The sequence below is a fragment of the Carassius auratus genome, chromosome 7, assembly GCF_003368295.1.
Source record: "Carassius auratus strain Wakin chromosome 7, ASM336829v1, whole genome shotgun sequence".
In the NCBI taxonomy this organism is placed as follows: Eukaryota; Metazoa; Chordata; class Actinopteri; order Cypriniformes; family Cyprinidae; genus Carassius; species Carassius auratus.
The window spans coordinates 5491143-5514721 of record NC_039249.1 but is presented as its reverse complement, the minus strand read 5'-3'; the positions used below and the strand labels follow the sequence as shown (position 1 = coordinate 5514721).

The 23579-nt window shown below is 39.4% G+C and overlaps 1 protein-coding gene across 2 annotated transcripts; it reads right to left on the bottom strand.

Annotated features, from left to right (window-relative positions):
- On the bottom strand, positions 1-21719 carry serpinh2 (serine (or cysteine) peptidase inhibitor, clade H, member 2). 2 transcript variants are annotated; one of them, XM_026266847.1, is made up of 6 exons: positions 21391-21719; positions 21221-21322; positions 18986-19611; positions 11876-11968; positions 11565-11797; positions 1-672 (listed from the first exon to the last, which is right to left on the bottom strand). In XM_026266847.1, exons 1-6 carry the CDS (start codon positions 21564-21566, stop codon positions 367-369), a joined length of 1536 nt encoding a protein of 511 aa, XP_026122632.1. In that variant the 5' UTR covers positions 21567-21719; the 3' UTR covers positions 1-366. The 2 variants fall into 2 exon arrangements, with proteins under 2 accessions (XP_026122632.1, XP_026122633.1); XM_026266848.1 differs by lacking the exon at positions 21221-21322 and having other exon boundaries at positions 21391-21712.
- Positions 21720-23579: the final 1860 nt, after the last annotated feature.

Here is a 23579-nt window from a genome sequence, read left to right as displayed (position 1 = left end):
TTACATACAATATAATTAAATTCAAATTTCAATCCATTTAATTTGACCCAAAACAATCACTAATTGTTGAGGCAAATACAAACAGGCTAGAAGGTACTAATATACAGTCATTTACAGGCAATCAGCAATTCTTTCTGCAAAATTCTGTGAGTGCAGATTCAGGTCAGGTCTACACATCATCCTATCCTAAGCTCTTTCATATCTGTAAGTTAAACATAGCATGTGTCAGCACAAAACATAAGGCCAGTAGGTGAAAGACAGTGGATTTGCACTGGATAAGAAGGTCAGTTTATTGTCAATACCCGTAGGTCAGCCATTTTGGCTCTGAAAACAACTGTCAGTGCCAGAGGGTGAAGTATTTTGGTTCTACAGCTCGTCGTGAATTGCAGGACCATCAGTCTGGTCCAGTGCACCTATCATGAGCAATGCTCCAGTGCTGCTGTCCCTGACTAGTATAATGAAGGAATGATCTGCATAGAAGATTTTTGGCTTGTCCACATCCTCATCCTCATGCATACCATCCTTGCTGCCGGACTCAGGGGCCAGCTCGAGGGACGTCCAATGCAGCACGGCTCCCAAGTGGAGCTTCCCCCGTCCCAAGCTTGATGCAGTGGAGAAATCAGCTGATGTCTTGTTCCACGCATCTACCAGGCCCAATGCGGCTAGCTGCCTCTGAGAGAGAGCAAGGAGTGGAAAAAAACAGAATTAGGGAAAAAGAGTGCAAGAAAACAGAGAATTTAATGCATTTTCATACAAAATAATTTCTGATTCAGAAGGCAGGTAAACACTAAGCCCCAAAATCCTTCTCCGCTCCAAATGACTAAGATGGTGAATGAATGAATGAATGATGCATTTATATAGTGCTTTTTTTTTATTGTGTATTGTTGTACAACCACACAATCATGTGGTGGTGGGGGGGTCTCTCCTCAACCACCACCAAACTCAGATTTCTGATAAACCAGATTTGGTGCCACCAAACTCAGATTTGTGCCAAACTCAGAATCAAACAATGCAGACTACATGAAAGAAAAACTAAAATATGAGCCAATAGAGACTTTGAAAAATTAAACATTCAATATCCTTTTATGACTCCCAATGCTGAAAATGGAAAACACACACACACACACACACACAGAGAAAGAGAGACCAGTCCTCGTCAGATAGGTAGAAAGGACAAATGAAAACAAAACAAAAAAAGTGTCACTGTAAATCAATAATGTTTCAAAAATTCGGTTGTTTCCCCTCTTCATTGTCTCCCCTTTATTTTAGAGGCATGACAGATGCCCTTGTTGGCGGTGCGGGCGGTACAAAGCATGCGACAGGAGCTGAAGACGGTGGCCGAGGGAGAGCTGCTTATGAATAATTTAAAAAAAGATCTCTCTGACCTCGGCCTGCTTTTGTTTTCCTTTCAGATATGAATTTGGCAGAAAGATGCTCACTGACAGGTAGTTTATATTCTCCCTGGATGAGATCCTGGATAAAAAAAAGTTACCCGCACAGAGAGTGAGAGACTATGAGGGAGATAGCGAAATGAGGAAGAGGAGATAATAAGTGAACTGCTGTGGGAAGATTGAGAGACACCCAACATGTTTGTGAAAGCAGAGACCGAATGGCAAGTGCTTTAACTGAATGATTAAGCACTCTCGCCTAAATGACTATTGTAATTAAAACAGAGCGCATGCACACTCTATCTTGTTGCAAAAATGATGCGAGCTCACTGCGAATGGCTGAGTTGGTGTGCTAGCTAGATTTGTGCAAAACTCAGAATTAAAGAATAGGCTCCAAATCAATGAATAAGTTGGAAACCTAATTGAATTGTCCTCACCTGACAGCAAGTTAAATTGTAACTTGATTTCATTAGAACGACAGAACTGCAATTCAACAAACTAATGCATTCTGGGAAAGAAAATTTCTATAAACATTTATCTTTACACTTAAAGCAAGGCTTGGTCTAATTTGCTTTTCTAATTAATAACGTGAAAACTACAGTATGCATTTATTAGAATTCATTTAATCTTACTTATTTAAATTGAGTGGAGATCTGACATGAAGCGAGTAGGAGAGAGAGAGAGGGATGGGATTGGGAAAGGTCCATGAGGCGGGATTCGAACTCAGGACACCAAAAGCGCAAATGCACCATACAGTATGTTGGTGCACTGCCCACGAGGCTATTAAACTTGAACTCAGCATTCAGACAAAACACATTTTTGCATTCCACTGGTTCTGCTGGTTTCCCATAGTTTTTCTGTGTAAAAGGACATCTTTGACTTTTGTGCAAAGTCTCGCACATGACATGGCGTTGTGCTGAAAAAAAAAGAAGTCTGACTTCTTAATGGACACTTCATCCCAAGGTTTTGTTTCCAAATTAATAAAATGTTATTTAAATGTGAGTTTGGCCATCAGTATTAGAGATTTTACTATTTTCCCATTCAAGTAGACAGGAGTTGGTCTTGCATGCCAAAAATAGCTGTCCAAAATATGGCCACCGAGTGAACTGGCTTTTCTTCGAAAGGGACTTTAAAGTAATTCTGCATCCTGTTTGCTACCTCAATTCAAATTCAGCAATTAAAAGCAATTCACAATTCAATTCTGAATGGGTGCACAACACAGGCGCTGGCATAGTGATTTGAATCAGAGGTTGTTAAAGGGGAAAAAAGGAGGAAAACAACAGAAAGATGGACAGAGAGGTTGATAATGAAGCAGAGAGGTGGGGGAGGCTGTCACCTACGCGGACACTGCTCGACCCTCTGCGGTTCTCTCTCTCTCAACAGTCTCAGCACACACCTGCACTAATGCACTTCTATTGTCCTCATCCATTATTCTCCTTCACCTACCTCTTTCCTCCATCACTTCATCACTGCCTCATCCTATCGGCCGCTCAGCCACCTCTGTGGCATCCTCATCCCTCATCTGACCATCCGCCGCTTGTTTAACGCTTGTTTAATTCCTCTCTCGCCTGCTCTTATGTGCTCCCTGTCTTTTTCCCGCTCTGATCCGAATGTCCAGGCTTGTATCTAAGCACGTATTTATGTTTGGGAGAGTGACGGTCTTTCCTCTCTGTCTCCTGAGGCTTTCTCACCCTCTCTCGTGGCTGTATGTCCTTGCTATTCAGGCTGACACCGCATTGGGTGAATTTATTTCCCTTTAATTAATTCTCTGTGTTGTCTCCGAGGGTTTTTCCCTGCATCTCTCCAGCTTTCCCATTGTAACTTTGATGTTTTCCGGCACTATAGATGCAGATCCGCTCCTTGGCGACGTAGCCTTGACCCGAAGCAGCTTGTTGCCGCAACCATGACATGGCGCCGTGTGTTACTACGACAATGCTGTCTCCAGCAATTAGAGTCACATGCAACATTAGCAGACGTCTCCCAGCCTGCATTGTGACAGGCTCTATAAATAGCATGCCTCTTTCTTTGTCTAGCTCCATCTTGCTCTTTCTCCTTTGGATGGCGGCACCTCCCGGGATGTACAGATTTGCTGAGGTCACTTCATTTTTAAAAACAATCAGCGTTTAAATATTCAATGTGGGCTGTCGTCGTGCAAGCATTCACCCTAGAAGACCCCGGGGCCCGACGGCCAAAAAAATGCTCATTTCGCATATTCACTTAATCCAGACCAAGATTCTACACAGCTATTAGCTTTGAGTCATTTGAAGCTAGTGAAGCTTGGTTTCGCTTCTACAAAATCCAATGGAGCTCACAGGACGCCCCGAAGGGGTACAGGTAAAGCCTCTCTAGGAGCAGTGAGCCCCAAATGAATTAATGACACGTTTGCGAAGAAAAGACATGCCCAGCAGGCATCTGGACTGAGTGATGGGTCTGCAAATGAGTACAGTAGTTTCTGCACTGGAAACAGATGAAAGGAGGCTAATAAATATCATGTAGTAATATGGCACACAGACTCCCAACTAATGCAGTAAATGTGATGGGCAGATGGAGGAAAACGAGAGAGGGAGAGAGATGGAGCGAGGAGGAGGGCTGTGTAAACATGGTTCAGCTCTAATGCTGCTCATTGGGTGGAAATGGAGCGTCTCTATTTTCCTCTCTTCTCACTCTCTCTTTCCTGTCTGTTTCTTTCTCAAGCCAAAGTTTTCCAAATGCCGCCTATCCATGCGCTCCATTTTTTTAGCAAACTCTGTATTATACTGTAGCGCATACATCAATAAACACAACTACAAAAACATACAGCTCATGAATAACGCACAAGAAGAAACAGCCCTGGAGTCGACTGAATGTTGCATTTTCTATACAACATGATGGTGCATGGGAATGTAAGGGGTGGAGATGGCCCAGCAGCGGCATACTGTATGGAGCAACTCCAGCAACTGTTTAATTCAGCCTCGCAGCATCACGGCAGTCAGTTTACCTTTCACTAAATGTCTTGGATATTATTCAGTGGCAGAGTTCTTTATCACGGTCAATGACTTATTTACATTTTCTGTCTCTCTTTTTCGCTTTCGTCCCCTTCTTCTTCACACAAAATATATATTTTTTTCTTTACATCACACTGTGTCACAAAGCACTTCACACTGTTTATCAGTTTCCTGGAATCACAATCCCAACAACTGCACACAAGAGTAACTGTGTTAAAACAGAGCGGTGTTGAAATATTAAATGGATATATTACATTTAGAGAAATAGTGTCAGCAACTTTGACATTTCATTACAAATGCTAATGACAAACAGTGCTGGGAAAACAAGCACTGATTCCAAATTGGTTAAATATATATTTAAAAATGAAATTTTTTCGGGATAATTTCTTTTGAACTGAGGCTCAATGTAAATGAACAGTGTGATCAATGCTAACCCATATCCAAATGAATGATTCTTATGAGCAGGTTGCACAGTGAATCAAAAACACTTCTGAATCAATGGAAGCAGCGACAGAACCCTCCCCCAGGGGGAGCCTCAACTTAAGGTGAAAGATACATAATGTAAGGGTCACCCAGCGTGGCCATCAGGGGTCTGCTAACAGAAATAACTGTTATAAGAAAAATCACAGATAATTTATAAGGCAAAGATCATTTTACAGCACTAAAACATTTATTTGGTATGTGTGTAGTTACTTCATCAGGGTTACTTCATCCTAAAAATTGAAAGTGTTGTCATTAATTATTCACTCATGTCGTTCCAAACTCACAGATCTTTTCATTCATCTTTAAAACACCAATGAAGATTGTAAACCTGCGAGATGTTTACTTTGATGTGTTCTATGCATGTGACTTGATCAATGTTTATACGTAAATGAAAGCCTAAATTAAATCTGATCATGATATGAAGCAATCAAAACCCCTTCATTTATATAGATATACTTATGAACTTTAAGCATCAATGATTTGATGTAAAAGACTTCCAATGTAGGGACAGAAATCTCTTAGGTTTCATTAAAAATATTTTTGCGTGTTTCATCAAAGTTTTAATGGCTCTGGAACAACATGAGAGTAAATGATGACAGATTTATTTATTTATTTTTAATTATGAATGAATGACAAGTGATTCAACGATTTCAGGGGTTATTTTATGAAAAATAATGAATTGATGTGTTAATTTTTGTTTATTTAATATAGATTATTAGACTGCATTTATGACACTTCTGTGCTTCATTCAAATGTAATTAAATAATTAAATATTTAAAATATTTAAATAATTAAATAAAAGATTACATTTAAATGAAAGAAAATACAATTATATATGATATACAGTATCATTATCTATTATGAATATTTATTTTTATACCTTTTAGAATCTATAAAACTATATATTTTATATGCATTTTTTATATTAATTCATTTATTTTATATATTAAACCTTATCTTGTCTGAAGAGAAATCTGTTGTCCTGATGTCAATAAAGGGGATGGCCTTTTCTATATATATAAATATATATATATAATATATGTGCTGTCAAATGATTAATCATGATTAATCACATCCAAAATAATATATATATATATATATATATATAATTTCTCCTACTCTTCAGTTTGATTTGGAAGTCACACAAAGTTATCTGTGTTAAAAATGTGCAAAAACGAATTCTTCAATTGTCAGTTTCATCATGAAAGTCACAAACACACACACGAAAAACACATTCACCTTATACACACATTAAAATAGATGCATTCATAAAAAACTGAGCAAGAAAACAAGTAAAGATTAAAAAATAAAATATTTCACAGATATGGGAGGACAAAAAAAGAGAAAGAAAATAAGAAGAATAAGACATGCAAATATTAAAAAGAGCTGAACAGGGAATATGAGAGTTTGACAAAGAAAGAGTGAGAGAAAAGAAAAGGGGCGAGACAGGAGATGAGCTACAGGGACTCTGACCAGCTAGAAATGAGAGCGAATATAGATTATTTAATATAGATTATTAGACTGCATTTATGACACTTCTGTGCTTCATTCAAATGTAATTACATCTATTTCTGAATTGCTCTGTTGACGACTGAAATTATCATATGGTGCCAGACTGATAAGGGCAGAAAAACTCAAATACAATAAATAAAAAATAAGCACAGTGTCTTATTTCCATTTTTTCCTCTTCAGAAGCACTAAAAGAACCATTAGTGTAATTAATAGAATACAGTTACATGGCTGGCAAGAAATATTTATGACAGATTATTATAATAAATTCCCTTGCTTTTGGCAAACGTGATGAAGGTTTTAGGAAAGCCGGTTCTAAACTTCAATAAATTGTAATTTTATTATATATAATAAACAGGATGTGTCAATATTTGTATAAGCATTTTATCACGGTGTGGTACTGTGCTCTAAAACACTTGTCTAAACACAACAGGCTTTTCCCAAGTCCTGGCATACACACCACATCCACTTCATGACCTCATCAATGAGTGTGTATGTTAGCTTGACTTCCTCTGTCTCTCTGGCACACACAGAGAACTGTGCAATCCAATTACAGCCACACTGGCATCCACAGGCCTTGGCACGCTACGTGTGTGTGTGTGTTTGTCAGAGAGTGAGAGTGTTTTCTGTGTATCCCTGCGTCAGACTCTTAAGGTCAGTGTGTCTGGCTGTGTGTGTTTGCCAGGCATCAGGCAGACGGTGACCCCTCGACCCCTCGTGCTCGTTATGGAGTCCAGACTCAATCTCTTGTTAGCGGCTATCGCCTGGCACTAACCGTTGCTGAGCTCTGGCCCCGCTGCCTCACCACCAGAGCGGATATTTTTATCCAGCTCACCCGCTCTCCTGCCCTTTCCCTATCTCTCTCTCTCTCTCCAGCACTCAACCCCATTCCACCTCTCTCACAACCACTCACCTCTCCAGCTGCACGTCAGTCCAATTTGGGTCATCCTGCCCCGAGCCGGGCCCCCGTAGCCACGCAGCACGACTACATTAGTGCGTATGCAAGCACACGGATTGGAAATCAGGATAATGGCAGCTCCTCCTGAGACCGAAGACGTCCACGCGGGAGCGTGACAGAAGGCCTAGAGCGACTTGAGAGTGACAGAGCGTCAGGCGGCCATGTTGGAGGCTGAGGCTCTGAGGCGAGATGAAACGCTATTAACGCCTGGAGATGGAGGCAGTGTTTGCTCACTTCGACCCGATCGGAGAGGGAGCAGGAAGCTGCACTCGGCACGCCTCTTCTGTCACTGCCCATATAAAAGCAGAGGAATCAAGTGTCTCTGACCTACGGTCATATTTCTTCAGATACTACAAGACAGAGAGTGTGTATGTGTGGCAGAAAAAAGACAAAGCCAGATGAGAACATGAAAGAGCGGGGAAACAGAGAGAGCGAGGGAGCAGCAGGAGGACTTGTCAGAGAAGTAATACAGCTCTATTCATGTCATGCAGCCGTGGCAGGACTTTTCGGCCTCTTTCCGCACGCTGGGGCATCACTTATGTGAACTCAGCAAGTCCAAAAAAGGGAGTCATGTCTGGGCTGTCGGTGGGTTTTTTAAAGCAAGCTTCTAGGTCTCTCTTGGGCATCCTTACCGCTCATGTTAATGTCAAAATCTTGTTCTTCTGAGCAGAGCTGCATAAGCGGACATGGCATGCGGGTGCTTATATTTCTCACCTGACATTACTAGACTAACAAAATGCTGCGCCCCACTACAGCGACCATTCACTTCTCTGTGCGCCCTGGGAACGGTTGTGCCCCACTTGACCTGTCTAGTTCAACAACTGTCATTTTTGTTGTACCTTTTTACTCTATCTGTGTTTTTTAACCTCTGCTTCTCTGAATTCTTACCCTACTCTGTCACTGGACACCTACTGACATATTTGTCTTGACATCTGCTGTCCACCACGAGGATAAAACCAACCTTGTGGTTCAGAAGGTTTGTCACTGCCTGCAGCATTAACCAGGGACAGTGACCCTACAGCAGGGGTTTTCAGAATGGGCAAAAAATTTGAGAGAAAGACAAAAAATGTATCAAATAGAGTTTTGGCGCTCTAAGAGTTAACTTATGCACTTTAGATATTAAGGAAACATGTTTAATCCTAACGAATTCTTCATACAAACTGAAACATTCATCAAACTGAAAAGGATTATTTAATTTTAATTTCTAAAGACTGATCTTGTGACATGTTATTTATTGTGATCTTATTTATATAAATAAAAGATTACATTTAAATGAAAGAAAATACAATTATATATGATATACAGTATCATTATCTATTATGAATATTTATTTTTATACCGTTTAGAATCTATAAAACTATATATTTTATATGCATTTTTTATATTAATTCATTTATTTTATATATTAAACCTTATCTTGTCTGAAGAGAAATCTGTTGTCCTGATGTCAATAAAGGGGATGGCCTTTTCTATATATATATATATATATATATATATATATATATATAATATATGTGCTGTCAAATGATTAATCATGATTAATCACATCCAAAATAATATATATATATATATATATATATATATAAAATTTCTCCTACTCTTCAGTTTGATTTGGAAGTTATCTGTGTTAAAAATGTGCAAAAACAAATTCTTCAATTGTCAGTTTCATCATGAAAGTCACAAACACACACACGAAAAACACATTCACCTTATACACACATTAAAATAGATGCATTCATAAAAAACTGAGCAAGAAAACAAGTAAAGATTAAAAAGTGAAATATTTCACAGATATGGGAGGACAAAAAAAGAGAAAGAAAATAAGAAGAATAAGACATGCAAATATTAAAAAGAGCTAAACAGGGAATATGAGAGTTTGACAAAGAAAGAGTGAGAGAAAAGAAAAGGGGCGAGACAGGAGATGAGCTACAGGGACTCTGACCAGCTAGAAATGAGAGCGAATGAGAGGGCAGACACAAAGATTGAGCTGGTGGATGAAGTGATGAATAAAGAAAGGGAGACGACAGATGAGTGGGAGGATCCAGTGGACTCCAGGCAGGAGATAGATGAGCTGAGGTCAGACGCTGAGAGAGGGAGGATGGAGAGAGAGAAAAGACGAGACAGGAGAGAGAAAAGGATGGAGAAAGAAGACCGAGGTGAGCGTGGAGAGGAAAGCCAGCAGCACATGTCACAAAATCATTCATCAAGCTCCAAAACACTTCACCTCCGCGATCCACAAGAAGAGCTTGCTTGACATATCCACCCACCGCTAGAAACCAAAGAATCCAAATGTGTTACCCACGAGCCAATCATACCAGACACGGTCTCATCCACTGAACTCAACAGCCCAAACAAGCCCGTCACTGTCACTCTCTGTCGTCCAAATCCAGATCTGTTCAGCAGTGCAGACACAACCATCTGTGCTATTCTAAAACTCTGTCACTCTTCGCTATCTACGTCCAGGCTGCTTCCTGTGGCCGAGATCTTGCCGAGCTCCTAACCCAGCATGGCATCTCTCTGAGGACCCAGGCCTAGAAGGAGCACAAATGTTTGGGATGCCAGGAGAGCCATTAGTCTGTATTGGAAACACTTAGAGGGATCACAGGCATGCAATTACAGGAAGACTTTCTGTTGAGCTCTGTATTGCACAACACCAATAGAGTACTGCAGCTGTGATGTTCAAACCCGGGAGACTAAAACACCATGGGGTTCCCTCAAGTTTTACTATGGGTTTTAAAATGGGGTTTTTCAATTTATGAGAAAAACAAGGTCTGTGGTAAACATAAACTGATGAAACTTGGACATTTGCTCTAGAACGTAAATTACACCCATCCATACAAAACAACGCAAAAGATTTCTTTGTGTTCATTTTAAAGTTACTTCATTTACATGCATGTTTAGGGTGTGTGTGTGTGTGTGTGCAATTTACTTTTCTATACATTTTCTAATTTGTTTATTGCTGTGATGGCAAAGCTGAATTTTCAGCATCATTACTCCAGTCTTCAGTGTCACATGATCCTTCAGAAATTACTCTAAGATGCTGGTGTTAAAACAGTGGGGTTTCTTAATATTTAAACAATGATAATTTAACAATTACTTGATTTTTATTATAATTATAATTATTACATACCCCAAACTTCTACTGTAAATCTACAAATCTACAAAACTAACAAAACTGTACATCTACAGCAAAAGTGTCAGATGATGACAGTACTTATCAGACTCACATGGCAGATCACATTAAATTATCTATCTGTTATATCATAGAAATTCCTAGCATCCGCCTAAAACACCAGCCTCCTTCAGACTGTCAGCCCAAATCCAATTTTTGTGCAACTCCAATTGAAATCCAATCATATTTAGATAGTCTGAACAGCAACAAACTACATGAATCTGATTTTTGCAAATCTGTTTCGAACTACATTCATACGTGGTGTGGAGTCCTATTCAAATCGCATTCCTGGAAATCCAGTCTGAGTGTTCAGATCAGATTTAGCAAAGCTTTGTCACATTCTCATGCCACATGAAACGTAAACAGTTGTGATACCATGTATATGGACAGTCAGTCATCTAGATTGGATTCCAATCGGATATGTACAAAATTGGATTTGAACGAGGCAGTCAAACACAGACAATCAATAAAATCTAGTTTGAATTCAAATAATGCTTTTGCCTTCTAAAATGTGATTCAATATGGTTTAAAATGGACCAAAATTAACATGGCATACAGTACCAAATATTTAATGAATTTAAAGGAAATAATCATCAAAAGATAACTTCTTGTCCTTTTAATGATTAAAAAAAACTCTGTAATCTGCATCTTGTTTACAGGTCAACAAAGCAACACACTCAGCCTGATATTGTTCAAAAAGAGAGCAGCACAAGACAGCAATGGAAGTACTTACAATGCACATCTGAAGAATGTTTTAAAGAATCAAGACCATAGCTCAGTGTCCTAACACACATAAAACCGCATTGCAAAGCCTGACTGCAATCTCAGTGCAAACACAATTTCCATTAAAAGGAAAATAGCTTTCCCACTGAATGAGAATAATCTATGACCTATGGTTCGTTCTCATTATGCTAATGTCATATCTGGTTATCTTCCATTAGCTTTCTAAATGAGTCTTATCTACATTGTATGTTAAGGATATTTATCTATAACTTAATGTTTTCAAATTGTATTTCACACATTTATAACGGCTGGATAGGAAGTGATATGTACAATATTTTGACTATTACCTGTAGATTGACCGTGCTGCTTATCTTGGTTTTCGGGAGGGATAATGCTACACTTGTGGAGTTCAGTTTCTCAAACCACTTCTCCACCCGATCCGGGGTCAGCAGACGGTCCAGCCGAGCCAAACTCTCCACATGAAAGGGCAAAAGCAGTATCATGCTGGCCTTCCCTTCCCACAGGCCCAGTTCCAACACCTGTACCATGTTCTCTATGTCTTCATAGTGACGGTATACACCTGGGAACGCAAACATTTGCCATAGTTTGGATGTCTTTATTGTGTATTTCAATGACAAATAACTCGTCTTGGACTTACCTGATCTGTGCATCATGGGAACTTTGGTGTATTTTGTACCTAAGAAGCTACGCAAATCTTGGTTTTCATGGTAAAAGCCTCGATCCCAAAATCCTACCAAAAGAAAAAACGACAAAAACACAACTGAATAGATGAACATCACTTAGATGTCATGACCCGGACAAGTATTTTAACATTTTGACGTAAACTGTTAGAACACATCGGGTACAATTATCTTACAGACAGACTGTTTGGATCTGAGGCTTTGATGAGACCATACAAAGGATTATTACAGACACCATGCCAGAAAAAGAACCAAAAATAAAAGAAAAGCAGAGAGGAGGGGTGAAGGGGAGGCAGAGGCATAGGACATATTATTACAGCCCATTACACCCATTAAATTCACTGACAAAGATGAGATTCGATAAAGAGACTATTAGCAGTATTATAGTCACAATTTCTTTTCACCATATTGGATTAGTCAAGGGAAAGATAAAGAATGAGCTAGAAAGAAAGTGTGAAAGAAACAGTATCAAGTTCTAAGGATGATTGCAAGACAATATAGGGTTAAACCAGGCCGTGTTATTGTATTTCGCGGCACCAGAAGCAGTATAATGCTCTTGAACAGGAGACAAGAGACACATAAGACATTCAACAGCCTCTGCAACTCAATTTGGACCTTGCCAATTGTTATTTGGACCTGCACTGGCTCCAAAAAGTATTACAATTAAGACACGCTTAAAATGTCTGAATCTCATTGCGTCAGATACAAAATGTAAAAGTGTCACCTGCCAAAATTAAGCTAGAATTTTTTTCTATTTTTTTTGTGCCATTTTTACAATTGTTTATAAACAACAGGTCCCAAGGACATTTTTAGCGAATTTGTTCACTATTAATGTGTCAAACCTAGCTGAGTCACCACCAGCACAGCTTATTTCAATAACTACAAACATGGACATTAAAGCTACTTTTAGAGCATGTACCTCTTTCATAATTTCATATTCATTTAAATGCTGTTCTTTCAAGCTTCCAAAGAATCTTGAAAAAGAAAATGTAACATGCTACTGTTGCTGTTTTTAACATTGATAATACTAAGAAATGTTATTTGAGCATTAAACCTGAAAATTAGAATGATTTCTGAAGGATCACATGACACTGAAAATTCAACTGTGCTTGTGTTATTTATTTTTGTACTTGCACTTGATTTATATATTTTTTTATCTGATGCAATGGCATTCATACATCTTTAAATGTGGCTAATATGTTCAAAAATATATTTTCGGGGTTGCTGAATATTTTACCAGCATTAGATGTATCTCTAGCCCCGTTTTTTCAATTTGGTGCTAGTTTTTCACTTTCTCATCAAAGTCACCTGATCGCACTTATGTGTTTATAGCTGCAGTTTATCCAGGCCTCAGTTTTGATGTGCCTTAAAAAGGAATGTGCCACCCAAGATGAAATTTCCATAATCACCTTTAAACACTCCTAGTCCCAAAACCACTGCTTTCAGCATTAAACATCCTCCTCATGAGGAATTCAAAACATATTCCTTATGTATAATTAGGAATACCATTTACAAAACCAGAAAATAAACAAAACAAAGAGACAGAAACTAGGGTAGGATTCCTCTTCAAAGAAAAGAAAAGAGTCTCATTTCATAAACCCGAGACGAGTCGCCCGACTGTCATATATTATGAGAAACACCTGATCCTGTGTAGGGAAAGCAAACCTCTTCATTCGGCCCCGTGCCAAGCTTTGCATGCGCCTCAATAGTATGCTAGCAGTTCCCTATAAGCTTGTGAACGCAAGCCAAGAGCCAGAGCAGTTGGATTTCAATAATTACACAGGGGGATGAAATTTGATCAGCCTAAAGTTCAAAACACATGGCATGGTATCTGTCAGTTTTTATGGGGTGGCAAAGCTCTTGGAACTGCGAGCTAAAAGGGGAATTCTGCCATGCGAGTTTCTGAAATGCCACACAAGGATTCTTGTCACTGCGGTCTTGGCTGGCAATCAAAAGAAAGAAAACATCCTGGGAGATTCTGTGACTGAAAGAGAGAAACAGAATGACCCAAAGAGCATTCGCAAGAGAGAGACACTCATACCTTCTTCATTAATTACAGAGCATAAAGACAATGCAGCTATTGTGTGGCTTTGCATCTTGAAGCCTCTCTCATGCCCATTTTCAGTAATAACCGAGCCACAAACAATAAAGCTAAAACGCTGTGAATTAAAGTGCTTTCATCTTCTCTCCCGGGATCCTTTGGTGCTCGGAGCAGGGCTGCTGTTCGGGGGTGAAGTGTGTGTGCTTGTTTTTGGGGTTTGCTGTACAGAGCACAAAGGCTGAGGTAATGAGCTAGTGTGGTGTCTGCCACCATGACACACCAAGAATCGGCCTACAGTAACCTTTTTCTTCCCCCCCTCGCTCTTCAAAGCCTTTGACCATTCCCTCAAAAGTCTCTTATCGTTCACCTCTGTCTTTGCTTCCCTCCACACCTGTGGCTCTCAATTTGCCCCCTGATGTGAGCTCCAATCCAGTTCTCCATGGTGCCTGGCTATTTGTTTCAACGTACCAGGAATAAGGAATTGTCCACGCACCAGAGGACTGTTGCCAAGCTTACTATAGTCATTCCTGACAGGAATATCATCAAAAAATGTATTTTTTTTTAGAGTACTGCATTTTAAAGATAATTTTGTAAAATCCAATTAAGCTTCATATATTTTAATCGGAAAGGGTTTCTGTTACTTTTTCAATGAATAAACCATTTTTTCACATGGACATGTGGAACAGCTTATAGGCAGTAGGCGATTAAGGTCACAGTTATGATAACTTAGGACATTAAAGAGAGAGACCTTTCTACTGACTCACCAGAAGAAAGGAACCCAGGTTTCGTGCTCACCTGCATGAACATGCCATTGTCCTGCTGCAGGGACGCATGAGGAATGCAGATGTAGCCAGAGAAATTATCTGCAATGTAAGACGTCTGAGACAGGAAGGATAGCGGATTGTCCTTGGAGTGGAAAACCACAGAAAAGCATGTGTCCCCTCTGACGTGTTTAAGAAATTTCAAGTGCAGTAACATCTCACAGCAAGACATGGCTGTTCATAAGGATGAGATGTACTGTAGTGCTTAAAGCAGACTTTTGATATACAGGACATTACTTTTTTCAGTGAATATATACATAAACATATAGATACGGCAGTGATTTTCCAAGTAAGACATGTTCCTAGATCAACATCTTCTGATGATCCTGGATCAACATTATTGTCCAAAAATATAAACTTAACCAATCCCTACCCCAAAACCTAACCCTACCCATCATTTATTTCTAAAATCAGTGGGAAATGATAGCTGATTAACAAGGGTGTAGAAGCACCTAACCCTGATTTTAAGCCTAAAACAGTTATTTCCTGGAAAGTTTTATCTCAATTCTGATTGGTTGATTGGAATGTTGATCCAGGAACACATTGTACTTGATGAAATCATGCTCAAAATATGAATACGGTATTACAACTACTTTAATTATTACGTTATAAATAAAGTAAATGATCTGCACAAGGCCGGTGTAATTTTAAACACTTTTTTTTTTTTAAACCTCCAATCCAAATCCACTTGGCTCAAAAGTCTGAAGCAGGCACATGCATGATTGAGCAGATTTCAGGAGAACAGAGAAAACTGCTCTCAGATTAACACCAAGAGTAAAAGTCCACAAACGACCCATCAGAGAGACAATGAAAAAGCTTCGGACAAAGTTAATATTACACTGGCGACTAAATGAATTACTATAGAACCCTGAAGCGGTGTGACTACTGACTGCCTTTAAATTATAAATCCAAACTATGAATTCAATTTTCATAATCTCATTCACAGGGCCCAATCTATTGTCTGATCTAATTTGTATATTTCATCGACTGAATTAATGAACTTCCACCGACTCCTGCTTCTTGCTAGCGAACGAAAAAAAAAAAAAGTAATTAAGTCAAAACATAAAACAAAAGAAATTAATTAGATTGCTTATCAGCCTAAAATCAATCCAAACTTTATTTCCTGTTGCGTTTGGTAGTAGAGAGAAGCTCTCCTCCTACCGCATCGTTCCCATCGCTCTGTGTTTAAAATAGGATCAAAGCACCTGCCAGTATTACTCAGACAAAGAAATCGATGAGTAGAACAAGACTTCAGCATGTGGGTGAGACAATGCACAAATGAGAGTAGAACAGCATATAGCACCGACATGTTAAAAACTCATTTTAAGCCCTTCAAGCATATTTAACATCTCTTCTCAAAAGTGACAAGAAACTTAAGTATCGCTGAACTGTGTCTGATTTGACGTGGTACTGAATGTACGGCACAGCTTTTGTGCAAAAACAATATTAGTATTACAGCTCAATAATAATAATAAGACAGGAAAACCACTCTCTCGAGCATGTCAAAATAATTTCCTTTTACTTCAAAAATGCATGTAGATGGGTTCATGGTTTAAAAAAAAAAAACTAAATCAGTGCCTTGGCCTAATACTTATCATGCAAGCTTTTACATGTTGAACCATTGTGCTCATATGATTGACACAAATTTAAATCGACTCGCATGGGGGAACGCATGAATTGATAAAAATTCATACTTTGAATGCACTATAGGTTTCTTTGGATAAGCGTGTCTGCTAAATGCATTCATATGGACCAAAACAATATCGATTCTGTGCATGCATATGCACATTTCTGCATGCATGGATTTGAATAACCATATTTATTTCAGAAATGAAAAGACAACGCCCTGTAAAAAATTTAACTGTTCATTTTCCAGTTACGAAACCTTGTCAGACCAACAAAATTACCCCAAATGTTGCACCAACTAGTCAAACACAGTTGACAGTTTATTAGTGATAGTCAGGTGACAATAATGCAGTACTCAGTTCACATATACAGATTCATATAATTTTTAATAGCAGGAAGTGATTGCAATGTATGCAGTTAGCAGAATAGTATTGTATGAAGAATACAGCCACTCACTGGAGGGCAGGACAGGCAGGCGATCATTACTAAATTATTTAAGATGACACACCACCTCTCCCGGGAAGATACATAGGCTCTTCTGGAGATGGTTTGTCATCAACCTTGCAGGCTGGGTGTGAAGGAGAATGCATGTCTGATTTATAAAAGAATCATTCTTTTGAACCGATGCTTGTATTAAATACTTTGTTCACAGAGCATAAATCACTTGAATGTAGTTCGGAAACTGTAACGAAAACTGTATTGAAATGATGAATCTTTTATTCCAACCAATTTGTTCACTAAACGCCAGTTCGCTAAAATAAATCAGACTTCCCTGCATGAATGGAAACAGGTGTGTATACAATACACAAATACATCCGAACACATAAGTAAACGCGTGCACTTTACAGGTGCATTTGCTACACCAACATAAATCACTACAATCACACACACACTTGTATGCTTTGCACACCCCCTAAAGTGTGATACCTTATCCTCCAAGCAAATTTTCACCTTCAGCATCAGTCGTGCAACTGCTTATGGTTCATTTATCAAGCAGCAGCACAATCTGTACTAGCTAGTTCTCCAGCACGCAAGAAAGAGGAAGCCCAGCGGTGCTATGACCACTCTGTCTGATCCTGTTTGGCTCAAATATCACTTCTTGCCTTTTTTTAGATACAATATGAGCTGATAACTGTATTCACTCACCGATGACCTTGGAATTGGTAATGAAACTGGAATCCGAGAAAAACTCAAATGTAAAAAGTATTGTTGGGTTTTTAAAATGGTTAACGGTTGCCTTAAATTATTTGAGCTGCATTAGATGAATTAGTTGTCAATCAGAAATAAATAAGAATAACATAGGGTTGTGGATTTGCTTAATCCCATTGATTTTTTGAATCAGTTTACCAAAAAGATGTGTTCATTGAATCTTTTTTGCATGTTGCATCATTATGCGAGTGAGTCACTTGAGTAAAGATTTGATGACTCGCTCAACATGGCAGTCACTTTTTTGTGTGTGTGCTGAACAATAAGTGCTTTAGAACAAATCAGTTGAATAAATGGTTCAGTGACTCACAAATAGGCTGCGTTCCACTTTTTTAATGTCCTTTCCTCACTTCCCTGCATCTCGATGAACCGGATGTATGTCATTGATTATGGTGCACAATATACGTATAGGTATGCTTGGGCTGTTTAAATATTGAAAAGAGAATTCATATATCATAGAGTTGTTTGGGTTGGGGTAAAATAAGCGCGATCTGCGGTGACATCACTATCATGTTGCGTTGTGGTTTATGGAGCTGTCTGCATATGAAGTAGACTCTGTCAAAATCGAGGGGTCAAGGGTCTGCCCATATAATCTTCCCTCATCCACTTCACAAAGTGAAACACACTTCAAAAGAGCAGCGGGGATTCCCCCAAGGGGAAGTGCTTAGGGAAGTTCAGAAGTGTGTGTCTAAAAGCGAAGTGGAACGCAGCCATACAAGCAGGCTCTTGTTTCATTCCTGAAACAAATCAATTGAATCAATAATTCAAATCCCACTTGAATTCATGATTTAAATCCCAGTGCTATTAGAATTTACATCAGTGCTCTTGGAACATCAGTCTGATTACAGAACTGGAATTAACCACTAATGTAATTTATACAATGCACATGTCTACAAATCTTTCATGACTACAATTCATTCAAAAACACTGATTAACTCACAGACAAAACATCGCTAAGAACTCAAATTATAGAAAATAACAGTATTCACTTCCCACAGGCCATTAAAGTAAAGCCAGGTTTTACAGTGCATCAGCGAAGGATGAGACCTTGAATTTTGCAATGCCGTCTGGCTAAAGTCCAAACACATAATGGACCATAAAGCCTCAAGATTATACACAACTATCCTGATCCCCTAGCTACAGTAGACAAGCCATACCTTTTTAACTGTGTCTAATGGTTGTTCCTAAAGCATGGTATTCACAAAAGCTTTTCAGTCTGTCTTCGTGATATGTTATTTGCACTCAGTGATTAAAAAAAAAGCCTTTCCTTAACCTAACTATGTAACTTGGCACAATATCGTATTAGAATATAACTGTGCTCTTTTAGCTTTATTTGAAGTCAGCTGGAATAGTTTCCAGCATATTCTTCTCACCTCTAAAGTGCAGTGCATTGGCCAGGATCATGGCTCCAGGTTTGGTCTCCAGTGCCAGCTCCAGATCTGCTGTCTCTTCTCCATCCATCCCACTTTTAGCCCAGGACTTGAGCTTCTCCATATCAGTCTGTTTCTGTGCATCCTCCAGGGCCACATGCTGCAACCCAAAGTGGGACTGGAGCTTCTCCAGAAAGCTCTTCTCCAGTCTTGGGACTTGTTTGGAAAACAGAGCGGAAGAACTGTGAAATGTGTAGCAGGTTCCATTAGCTTCATGCACAGATTTCAGTGCCTTGGTCAAAGCTTCTCCAACAGCCTTATCGTGTTTGGTGATCCTCAGGAGATCATGAAACTGGCCTGCTGTGGATCCTTTAGCTCCACCCCCAAGAGCCAGCAGGGAGTTGGCCAACAGAAGTGGGGAGATGAAGGTGTTGGTCTGGGAACCATCGATGCGGAGCGACCTATACAGCTGCAGCCCCAGGCTCCATGTGGGATGATGTAAGCTGGAGATTTCTGGCTGAGGCGAGCTTTGAACTTTATGTTCCTGTGGAGCAGATGACCAGACGCTCTGCAGAGCCAAAACTAGTAGAAACAAGAGAGGAACAGGAGAAATGGGCACCATTGCAGGACTGGAGAGGAAAGAGAGAGAAATATGAACATATCATTCCACAAATTCTAATTGGAGTCAACATGAAAATTAAACTGATCTCATTTACTTTATACAACATATTCCATATTACATATTTGGGTAAGTTGTGGCCTAGGGTTGTGGGTTTGAATCTCAGGCCAGCAATACCACAACTTAGGTGCCCTTGAGCAAGGCACCGATCCCCCAATTGCTCCCTGGGTGCTGCAACATAAATGGCTTCCCATTGCTCTGGGTGTGTGTGCACTTTGGATGGGTTAAATGCAGAACACGAATTCTGAGTATGGGTCACTCACCATACTTGACACTTTCACTTTTTTTTCAGTTTATATTTTAGATAATTAACTGCCGCACCGAATTTAAAATAATAAAATGTTTATCTTCTTGCTGCACCTCTGAAATTACTTTCTTTTCGATTGATGTCAACCACTTTTATTGTTCCTAATACTTAAAGGTGCTGTATTTAATAATGACAGCAAGAGGTTGAAATTAGTTGTGTAGTCCAAATTCAAAATATTGGAGATAGTCGTTCCTATCGCCCCCCTCCTCTTCAGACTCGATGCTACAGAATCTCTGACCCAATTTGTTTGCTAGCTTCCATGGGTGCAAGACATTGAGTTTTCCAACAACTGGCAACCCGGGGTTGTTGAAATACAATTAAGTAAATAGGCAGTGGGCGGAATCACACAGACCAAAACAAAAACAGACATTCTGACACAAAACACATTTCAGTGTTGAATAAATGGCTGCATCATATTGGAGAAACAAATATTTGAACTTAGCACGTTTCTAAAATATCTACAAATTTACATTCGGCTGGAGGAAAATATCTACATTTTTATGATTTTGTACAGTCAAAAAATGACATACAGCTCCTATTATTCTATAACTTTTCATGCTTCTATTAAATATTCAGTGGGTAAAAAAAAAAAAAAAAAGTATCCCATTTTAGTATATATTTTTACTGCATCTACCAAATACAAATTGATGTTTAAGTACTGAACACTGAGGATGGATTTTGGTCCTGTATGGCTTCAGGAACACCAGCCTCTTGGACATTCTCCAAAATTGTTTGATTTTAATTTATTGTATTTAATTATATTACTGGCATACATTCAAGCACTGTTTACCAATCTATATCAGTTTTACATTAGCAGTGCCTTCGGGAACCAAGCCATAACCAATCTCAAGAAAAGAAAAAAAAAAGATTCTCAGCCACCTTTAAAAATGACTGTGGTAACCAGAGTTTCTGTTATGTTTCTGTCATAATAGAAATGTATCAATGACAAATAACACTGAATGAGAATTTATTTCAATTTAACATTATTAACAACTGGGTAGACAATGTATTCTGCTGAAAACAAGGTTAACATGGTATTTTTTTTATTAAAGCTCCCTCTTCTGACAATGTAATCCCGACGTCATGATAATTTTCCATACAGCTGCGCTGCTGAAAGGGCATCTTCACGGCCTATACATCACTAAAATAAACTTTAAAATCCTCTTAAATCTAAACCATAAACCGAACGGCGTCCTCCGGAAATTTCGCTTTATATCCGCGAGAGATCACAGAAAAGACAGAATAAACAAACCCCTTAAATAACAGCAGACGCTGGAGGATATTATACAGGCGGAACAGTAGATGTTGGTTCTTGCGCTTGCTGAGCGAGCAGCTGTTCCGTCTGCTCGGAGAACTGAGGGGCAGAAAACAAAGTGAAACAAGTTCCTTGTTTGCTTGTACCGTTAATTAATTAAAGCTTACTTCTTTCTTCCGATTTCTTCCGCGGGGTTTGAGCTGAAAGGAACTGACGGGGCAGGTTCAGACGTGGCGGAGGAGGGTCTTTTCACAGTTTGCTTACTTTTCCTCCAGCCGAATGTATTCTCTCTGGGCTCAATCCGGGTATTTTTTCCTCTTTCCAGAAACCTGGCACATTCCATTAACCTTCTTACAATAACTAAACAATGATGGTGTCGTTTTCCTCCTTATCAGTGTTATAAAATTAATTAAAAAAGATTTCAAAACGCGTAGTTTTTTTCTGGTTTGACCTGCAAAAACCACTGTCCAGCTGCTGTCATTTAAATTGTCTTAGTTTTTTTATTTCACGCAACCGGTTGCTTCCCTCCTCTATGAAAGCCTGTAGTTGCAGTAGCGACCGAAAGGGGGCGCCCGCGATCTACACCGCCACGGCCAAACATAAGGTCGACTTGTCCCATAATAGTGTGTCATGTACACGCCTGCGAAAGCGTTAAACACACTCCTCTTCGTCCTGATTTACATTTCGAGATCCCAGTTTTGGATTTCGGCTGACATTCTCCAACATCCTCACAGAAAGCATTTATTTATTTTTTAAGGTAAAGTTCAAGATTAGTCAAGTTAAACAGCAAATTGATCAATGAGCAGATAACACTAGCAGACAGAATCAATTGATGTTCAGATAGTCAGAGAGGGTGGAAAAGGAGGATCAGGCCTGAAGACAGACTCAGATCACGGCAAACACGCCGCAATACTAAACAGCCTGCCGGGACATGACAGTACATAGACTCTGCCAATTACTCCTCTAATCCACATCACACTCTCAGATAGTCGTCGACAAAGCACACGCTGGTGAATACACAAGTACACACAATGCCTCTGTATGTCTCTCACACACATACGCTACTGTAGCTTGCACTCATATGCTGTGATGGGTAATTAGACATACATGCTGTGCATATGTTTTTTGAATCTAAAGCTGTCAGAGGCCTCACGCATCATATCTAGTGCATTCACCCCCAACGCACACATACTGCCAGCAATGCTGAATGGAAAGACGCCCCTCCTTCACACACGCGCACTCACAGTAATGATGACTAATGTGTGACTGGTCATGGCTGCTTGCTTTATGTGGAGGATAGGGCTTATTGGTGTAACTGGATATGTCTTAACCATCTCTCTGGGAGCTGCTGCCTTAAGGACCTTCGCAGAACATCACAGTCGTTGGAGCCTGTAATTAGTTGCCCTTTCATACTGGTCTAGAATCACCCCCTCCCTGTTTCCAAATCAAAACCTCAGCCGTTAAAAGAGAAACTGTTAAACCGATCAGGTTATCACAGTCAGCCGAGCCTATAATGAGCGGCTTTCACAGATACACTGGCCCAGATGATCCAGCTGCCCGCGGCTGCTTCGCACCTAAACGAGTCTCTCGGGAAACCGCAGAGATCTGTGGACACCCTGTGGGAGATTTGCATCTTCCAGGGGTCTCACCTTTCACCGGTGTGACATCTTTACCCTTTCCTTTGCTACTAGTATATCCCAGCCTTTGACCTCCTAGATGCACATTGACACCATTAATGTTCATTCCACCCCTATGGTTGTAGTAATGCATGGCCCTCCATTAATGTTCCCTCACATATAAAATGCCATCGCAGGATCTTATTTCTCTTTATCAGGCCAGCCACGTACTATGTTAGCCTTGCAGGTTTATGAGTTAAATGTTTGGCTTCAGGGCTAAAAAGGAAATGTATAGCTTGTTTAAGAAGATTTCAACTAATCTTCTGAGGCTTGATACAGAAATTAATATGTCCACTTAATAGACAGATGTAAAAAAAATTATAGACAGTTTTGATTTGGAAAAGGAACAACCCAGAACACCCTAGCAAGCGCATGGCAACTAGAAATATGCCAATATAAAAATCCTGGCAGATACAATAAGCCAAAAATTATTTTTATGTTCTGACCAGTAACCAATAAATGACTGGTAGTAGAGAAATTTGAATATTTAATCAAAACCAATTAAACATTTTTTATTCACATTGCTAAAACTGTGTTCCTGTAGTTCAATTGGTAGAGCACTACGCCATCAAGCGCAAGGTTGGGGGTTCGATTCCCCGGGAACACATGATATGTAAAAATTGATAGCCTGAATGCACTGTAAGTCACTTTGGATAAAAGCGTCTGTTAAATGCATGAAT